Consider the following 7,901-nt stretch of genomic DNA (forward strand, 5'->3'; position numbering starts at 1 on the left):
GTAGACCAGGCTGGTCTCGAACTCACAGAGATCCGCCTGCCTCTGCCTCCCGAGTGCTGGGATTAAAGGCGTGCGCCACCACCGCCCGGCTTGTAAAACAGATTTTAAAGCACTGTAGTGCTCCTTTTACTTTCTATCTTGTAGAATAAAGTTCTCTACCTGTCCTTTCCCGAACCCTTAAAACCACCATTGTTTTCCTCCTGAATTTACTACTACAGATCAGACAGGGTCACTTAATTTTCTATATAATAATCATGAGTTACTTTTGACTTGATCCGTTTTAAAATTTAGGTTAGTCTATATGTTTTTGTTCTTCATATTTTCTTTTTCTTTAGACCTCTCAAGCTGGATCAAAAGATAAAAAGATGGACCAACCACCTCAAGCCAAGAAGGCAAAAGTGAAGACCAGCACTGTGGACCTACCCATCGAGAGCCAGCTGCTATGGCAGCTGGACCGAGAGATGCTCGGGCTGTATACAGAGAATGAGGTACATAGACTGTAGCCTTTAGGGCAGTAGTTCTTATCCTTCCTAATGCCTTTAATACATTTCCTCATGTTGTGGTGACCCCACCCATTAAATTTTTTGTATTTCATTTTATTTATTTTGGTTTTTCTGTGTTGTTTTTTTTCTGTGTAATAGCCTTTGCTGTCCTGGAACTTGATTTTTTTAGTTTGCATTGATTAACTAAACTTTGATTAGCCAGCCTAGCCTTAAACTCAAAAAGGTCCAGCTGCCTGTTTTCCAAGGGCCGCCATCACCATCACCACCACACTAGTCTGCTCAGAGGGTTTTGAATACATCTTTGGTTTCGGGAAGTATTGCTTGGTTTGGGTGATGGGTCAGTAGAGTCACACAGCTAAGGCAGGCCTTATGTGCACCTGCCAGATCTTTTATTTATTTATTTATTTATTTATTTATTTATTTATTTATTTATTTATTTATTTATTTAAAGGTTTATTAATTTATGTATGTATACAGTTCTTTCTGCATGTATCTCTTCAGGCCAGAAGAGGGCACCAGATCTCATTATAGATGGTTGCTGGGAATTGAACTCATGACTCTTACCTTCCCTTCCTTCTTTTTTTTTTTTTTTTTTTTTTAATTTTAACTCAGGATCCCTTAACCAGTGCTCTTAACCTCTGAGCTATCTCTTCAACCCTACCTGTCATATCTTAGAGCAGTTCTGTTTGACTGGACCTTCATCACCATATGACATAAATATGTTTAACTTTTCTTAGTATTGTAGAATTAAAAAGTAGAAGTTTATCTTATAACATTAAAATAGTTTTATTTTTATTGGTGGTGAGAGGCTGTGTTGGGACTTGTTTGTAGACCGACCAGACTGACTTTCTCCTGCCTCTGCCTCCTATGTATCAGGATTAAAGGTGTGTGCCACCGTATCTGGCAAAAAAGGTTCCCATAAACAGTTTCAGAGCCACATACACTCTCTGTCTGTCTCTGTCTCTCTGCCCCCCCCCCCCCTTCCCAGATTAGGTTTCTCTGTGTAGCCCTGGCCATCCTGGAACTCCTTGATATCCACTTGACTCTGCCTACCAAGGGTTGGGATCAAAAGCATGTGCTACCACTTGGCTCAAATTTTTCTTGTCTTAAATATACTTAATTTTGCTCTTGAGGGTACATCTTAGTATTTTCACTATTCCCTTCCCCTAAGATAAACCCCACAAAACTATGATCTTCAAATTTTCTTCCTGATAATATTCCTGCCTCTATTTTGTTGGGCTGACTCAAAAGAATTGAAAGGATTTGAACAGAGAACACTCTTTGTTTTCTTGTTTATGTTAAGAGGAAATGGTCATAGCTGTTGGCCTTGTGTCTAATTCATTGCTGTTGTTCCAGGGTAAGATGATCATGCAGGATAAACTGGAGAAGGAACGGAATGATGCCAAGAATGCGGTGGAAGAATATGTGTACGAGATGAGAGACAAACTTAGTGGTGAATATGAGAAGTTTGTGAGTGAAGATGTAAGTGTGCTGCTCCCTTTCTGTGGGTGTAGGGAAACCTTCACACCTTGAAACGGAAACTCTGCTACTTTGTATGTGTGATCAAGTTACTCAGAGTTGGTTGGAGAGAGCTCAGTGGTTAGGAGCACTTGCTGCCTTTTCACAGGACCTGTGTTTGGTTCTCAGTACCTGTGTGGTGGCTCACAATGTCTATAACTACAGTTTTAGAGAATTGACATCCTTTTCCCGCCTCCATGGACACTGTACATGTGGTACAAGTACATACTGGCAGGCAAAACATTCATAGACATAAAATAAACCCCAAAATACTGAAAAGTGTATGTCTTTGGGAGCTACAAAGATGCAAAAATTTTTAATATATGCACATGTGGTTTACATGTGTGATGGGTGCACATGGATGTGAGTCCATGTAGAGGCTCAGAATTGGTGTCTGCTATCTTTGATTGTTCTCCACTTATATTTTTGAGGGAGTCTTTCCCTGAACCTACAACTTGCTGGTTGTACTAGTGTTACTAGCCAACCTGTTCCAGGGATCCCCAGCTCTTGCCTCCTGAGTCTACACACTTGCTCGGCTTCTTCATGGGTTGCATATCACATGCACATTCACTACTTACTGATTCATCTCCCCAGCCCTGTTTTGTATTTCTTTATTGTTACAATATTTTCTGTTACAGTATGTGTGTGTATAAGAGACAATTACATTTTCTTTATTTATAGGATCGTAATAGTTTTACCTTAAAATTAGAGGATACTGAAAATTGGTTGTATGAAGATGGAGAAGACCAACCAAAGCAAGTTTATGTAGACAAATTGGCTGAATTAAAAGTAAGTGACTCTTAAGCAGAGCTCTCTGTGCCTCTGTAGCTTTCAGAGAGAGGTGCTTCTTAGTAAAGAGCACAGGCTGAAAATGCGTTCCAGAACTGTTTGCTCTGATGTGCTAACTTATTCTCAATAGACTTCCAGTGAATTAGGATTGGGAACCTTCTTCATATCAGGATATAGAAAAAGCAAGTCCTAGCTCTGCCTCAGAGGTGTTTGCCACACAGTGGAGACAGTGCTTTCTCCCACAGTGTAGATGAGGCCCAGTATAGGTTTCTTCTAGGTGAAAGCAGAGCATCTCATATGTCTGTGTACCCCATGGTAAAACTGGATGGATAACAAAAGGATCACCCCAGTTGAGGTCTTGGTTTGAAAACAGCTGAAAATTCACTGAGAGGAAGTTGGAATATCCCCTGTATTGCTGGTTTACGTTGTGGACTTGCTTTCCAGAAGTGGGCATTGCACCTGTCCGAGTGGGTGACTCAAGAACAGTGCACAGGCCTTAGCTGGCTCACTCTGCAGGGATGCAGGTGTTCCTGCTAGCTATGTTCTCCCCCCATTTTTTCTTCCTTCTACCTGTCAGACCTTCTCCCCTCCCTCCCTTTCTCTCTCCCTAGACAGGGTCTCTTCTATATCTTCTTCCTCCTGAGACAGGGTCTTTTCTAGCTATTCTGGAACTCTGTATATAGATCAGGCTGGTCTTCCAGGCGCTGGAATTAAAGACATACACCGCCACCTGGCTTCACCTTGCAAAATGATTTTCTTGTCATCTGTGAGGTGCTAGTGGGACTTCTGTTCCATCTCCCAGGTTGAGTTAGACTTTGTGACTTGGGTTATGTTTAATACAGAATATTTCAGGATGCTTGTAAAACCTACAACCTCATGCTGTATAGCATCATAACACCAGAAATCTCCAGTGTTACTGTGTTGAGTTTTCAAGTTTTCATTTCCTCAACTGTGATCATTTAGTTGATCTGAATTGGGACCCAGATGGGGCTGGAGAGATGATTTTTTGAGACAGGGTTTCTCTGTCCTGGCTGTCTTGGTACTTGCTCTCTAGACCAGGCTGGACTTGGACTTGGAGAGATCAGCCTGCTCCAGTATGGTTTTTAATAAAAAACTGTTGGGCAAGTACAGAAGACAGATAATTTGTGGTTGTCCTAATGTGAGAATTGGGCCTTGGTTGGTAGTGAGAAACAGTTCCACTTGGGACTGTCTTCACTTGTGCTAATAAGCAGCCAAAGAAGTAGCCTGATATTTCCAATGGTTTATTGAAACATTTACATGCATGTATTGTTTATATATTTATGTGTATATTCATGTGTGTACACACACATACCCAGAGAGTGGTGCTTTAGCCCCATTATTCTTAGTTATAGTAACAGCAATGTAACTTAAGTATTGTAAACTACCCTGTACAGACCTATATATTCTCTTGTTAGAATTTAGGTCAGCCTATTAAGACACGGTTCCAGGAATCTGAAGAAAGACCAAAGTTATTTGAAGAACTAGGGAAGCAAATTCAACAGTATATGAAAGTGATCAGCTCTTTCAAAAACAAGGTATTTTGTTTTCATTTTCCTACGGTTTTGGTCAGGGCTCTGTGTGGGGTTTTTTTTTTTGTTGTTTGTTTGTTTGTTTGTTTTTGAGATGGGTTGTTTTTGTAGTCCTGTCTGGCTTGGAACTTGTTCTGTAGACCAGGCTGGTGTGAAACTCAGAGATCCACCTGCCTCTTCTTCCTGAATGCTGGGATTGAAAGTTTTATTTTATTACTTTTTATTCTTGTGCACTAGATGGTGTTGGATTCTTTTTGGGGCTGGAATTACAGGTGATTTTAAACTGCCCAATGTGTCTCTCCAGCCCCAAGATGAGAATTGTTTGAAAGGCAGTATTTGGCAGGGATTGGCTCATTCTTGGCACTTAGCTCTCCACTCCCACTTGTAGGAGGACCAGTATGAGCACTTGGATGCTGCTGACATGACAAAGGTAGAGAAAAGCACCAATGAGGCAATGGAGTGGATGAATAGCAAGCTGAACCTGCAGAACAAGCAGAGCCTGACCGTGGACCCAGTTGTCAAGACAAAGGAGATTGAAGCTAAAATTAAGGTATTTTTTAACTTTGTGTACTTTTTTTGGCAGCTCTTTTGTAATTAACAGTTGGGATTTTGTTATGTATCTTAGCTACTAGGGTTTAGCCTGCAGCAGTATAAGGTTTGTTTAATTTGCAAGAAATCATAGTTTTTTTTCTTTGCCATTTTAGGAGCTGACGAGTATTTGCAATCCTATAATTTCAAAGCCCAAACCCAAAGTGGAACCCCCAAAGGAGGAGCCAAAACATGCTGAGCAGAATGGACCAGTGGACGGCCAAGGAGATAGCCCAGGCCCCCAGGCTGCTGAGCAGGGTGCAGATACAGCTGTGCCTTCTGATGCAGACAAGAAGCTTCCTGAGATGGACATTGATTGATTTCAACACTTGTTTATATTAAAACAGACTATTATAAAGCTTTAAGTTGTCAACTTTGTTCTAAATATCAACTAGAGCAAGCAAATACTGGAGATTTCTTAGTTTTTAGGGATCTTGGGGGTGGGGTATAGGTAATGTATGGAGCATTTTGACTTCTAAATAGTTAGATCCAGAGATGGAATGCACTGTCTCTTCATTACGGTCCTGTTTAAGAGCCCTGCTAATCTTTTCTGAGCTCTCGCCTCCCTCCTTTGTGTTTTAATCATGCTTCTACAAAATGAATTGTGTTTGGGAAAGCTGAGCTCTAGCAAAAGCTGTGACAGCTGCCAGGCAGGCTTTTCTTTATACGTGACAGAAGCTCAAATTATGCTTATAAAGTCTGGGTGGAGATCAGCACCAGCATTCTTGGCCTGTGGGGGTGTTTCCCCCATTTCTGAGGGCCAGAGCACGGGCAAGCATGGATTAGCACAGGAGCTCAGAGCACAGCAGGGCTTGCTCCGAGGCCTCATTGCGCTCGTTCCCAGCCCCGTGTCCCTTCTCCCTCGGCAGCAGTCTAATGCACATGTCCTCTTCACTTAGAGCAAGCTTTAGTGAGTCAGGGGACTTGGATGCAGTAGCTTTCCATAGTTCCCCAAAGTAAGTTCACTAATACTGAAGCATCAAAGTCTAGTTTTCCCTTCAGGTTAGGTTGCAGATAACACGGTTGGGTGTAGGCGGTTGGGTGTAGGCATGGTGAATCTGAGCTATACATCCTTGCTTCTTACGGTGGGAAGATTTGTACCCTGACCTGCTAAAGTGGAAGATGATGTGTGTAAATTAGAGCATTAGACAGAAGAGGAGAGTTCAGGATTCTTAGCTCTTTTGCTGTCGCCTGTGTTACTGTTACTCTGTGTTATGAGTCTGCCAATCTGTATGTTAAAACAGCTGACAGATTGTAAGCTATTGCACCGATTGCTCCGGATGAATCTTTAGTGTTAAGGTGCTCAAGGTCACAGGAACACCTCATCGTCGACTGCAGACAGTGTCAGGGCACCACACACTTCCTGGGGCCAGTCCACAGGAAGAGGTGTTCTGGAAATGGATGTCTTTAGTAGAGGGTAGAGTTGGTTACCTGCCTTAGTTACAAGTGTGGGTTATGTTCTGGGTCTTTTGTGATCACTGATCTCTGTAACAGAGCCCTCTGTTCATTTTTGCTTGTTGGAAATAAGCTGAAAAAACCATGCATAGTTGGGTTCACTATGCTTGTGTCTACACAGAAAGTCCTGTAGCGCTCAAGTGCTCTAGAGGCAGTTGGCTGAAGAGGAGGGAAGAACGGTGTAAGCGATTGAGTACCTGCTCTGCTGGGGCCTGAAGCCCCAGGCCCAGTGTTGCTTTGCTGCAGGAGTGCCTGCTGACCTTACTGTGAGGCCAATAGCTATTTCAAGTGCAGGCTGCAGGATTAAAGCCAACTCTTATGCAACTGACTGTCCTTACGACCATTTCTCATAAACATCTGTGTGGGGGCGTGGGAGGGTGGGGGGTTGGGGTGGGGGTGAATTTGAAGTTGTAAGCTAGAAATCAGATGATCTGCTTCTGCTCTGTCTAGACAGACCGATTGGATTTATGTGGAGGCAGGCTAGAGTGGCAAGTGACTTGTGTGCAAACAAGCATTTATCCAGGTCGCGTTACCCAATTGGTTTGTTAAAAACTCAAGGTCACATTCTTATACTAAGAAAAACAGTAAACTTGAGACAAAGTTTAGGAAAAACTAATAAAAGAAACCTGTCTTAACTCGAATGGTTTTCTTAATTTCCTTATATGGGTTGGTGAGTGTGAGTGTGTGAGAGACTGGGGAGCTGGGGAAACTGTCGCACAGCAGCCTCACTGGAATGCAGTGGTGTTATCCCACTAGGCCCTGTTCTTGGTGTTGGGATACTCTGCAAGACCTGACTTCAGGTTTGACAGCAGTAGAAGAGGGCAGATGCATATAGAGCATTAATTGAGTACCAGGACCGACCGAGTTGTTCCAGAATCTGCTAGTGGGTACGTGGTGTGTGTCCTGTGATGCATATGGGAATGGGGATGAAGCCCAGAGACCAGTACCGGAGGCATTGCTGTCTGAAGTCATGCTCCCCCCCGCCCCGCCCCCATCCCTACAGGCTCATATAGCCCTGACTGTTGTGGAACCCACTTAGTTCACAAACTCAGGGGTCTGCTGCCTCAGTGTTGCGTTTAATTAAAGGCATGTACTGCCACATGCAGCCTGAAATCCTGCCTCCTAACTGTTCTGGTCCATGTGTTGAGAGAAGAAAGGTCTATGGTGGGGTGTGTTTGGGCCTGACCACAACCGTTACAGCATCAGGACTCTTGGAGAAGAGCGGTCCTGCCCCCCACCCCCACCCCGCCTCCTATGGTCACCAGAGCCCCTGCACAACGCTGTGCCGGCTATGAGAGGGTGGCGGTACAGCTAGGACTGGTAAAATTGTCTGCTTTTTAGTATGTGCAGAATATCCTCAACCAGCTGGGTGGTGGTGGCGCACGCCTTTAATCCCAGCACTCGGGAGGCAGAGGCAGACGGATCTCTGAGTTCGAGACCAGCCTGGTCTACAGAGCTAGTTCCAGGACAGGCTCCAAAACCACAGAGAAACCCTGTC

At 43.5% G+C, this 7,901-nt stretch overlaps 1 protein-coding gene across 1 annotated transcript in view; it reads left to right on the forward strand.

Annotated features, from left to right (window-relative positions):
• The window catches only part of Hspa4 (heat shock protein family A (Hsp70) member 4), a 48,827-nt gene extending 42,049 nt beyond the window's left edge, over positions 1 to 6,778 (forward strand). The window contains exons 14-19 of the mRNA XM_005350099.3: positions 336 to 488; positions 1,860 to 1,985; positions 2,703 to 2,810; positions 4,247 to 4,366; positions 4,749 to 4,910; positions 5,065 to 6,778. Coding sequence (XP_005350156.1) covers positions 336 to 488; positions 1,860 to 1,985; positions 2,703 to 2,810; positions 4,247 to 4,366; positions 4,749 to 4,910; positions 5,065 to 5,268 — 873 coding nt within the window. The 3' untranslated portion in view covers positions 5,269 to 6,778. The remainder of the gene's footprint in view (positions 1 to 335; positions 489 to 1,859; positions 1,986 to 2,702; positions 2,811 to 4,246; positions 4,367 to 4,748; positions 4,911 to 5,064) is intronic.
• Positions 6,779 to 7,901: the final 1,123 nt, after the last annotated feature.

This window comes from Microtus ochrogaster, chromosome 7, assembly GCF_000317375.1.
Source record: "Microtus ochrogaster isolate Prairie Vole_2 chromosome 7, MicOch1.0, whole genome shotgun sequence".
Lineage (NCBI taxonomy): Eukaryota > Metazoa > Chordata > Mammalia > Rodentia > Cricetidae > Microtus > Microtus ochrogaster.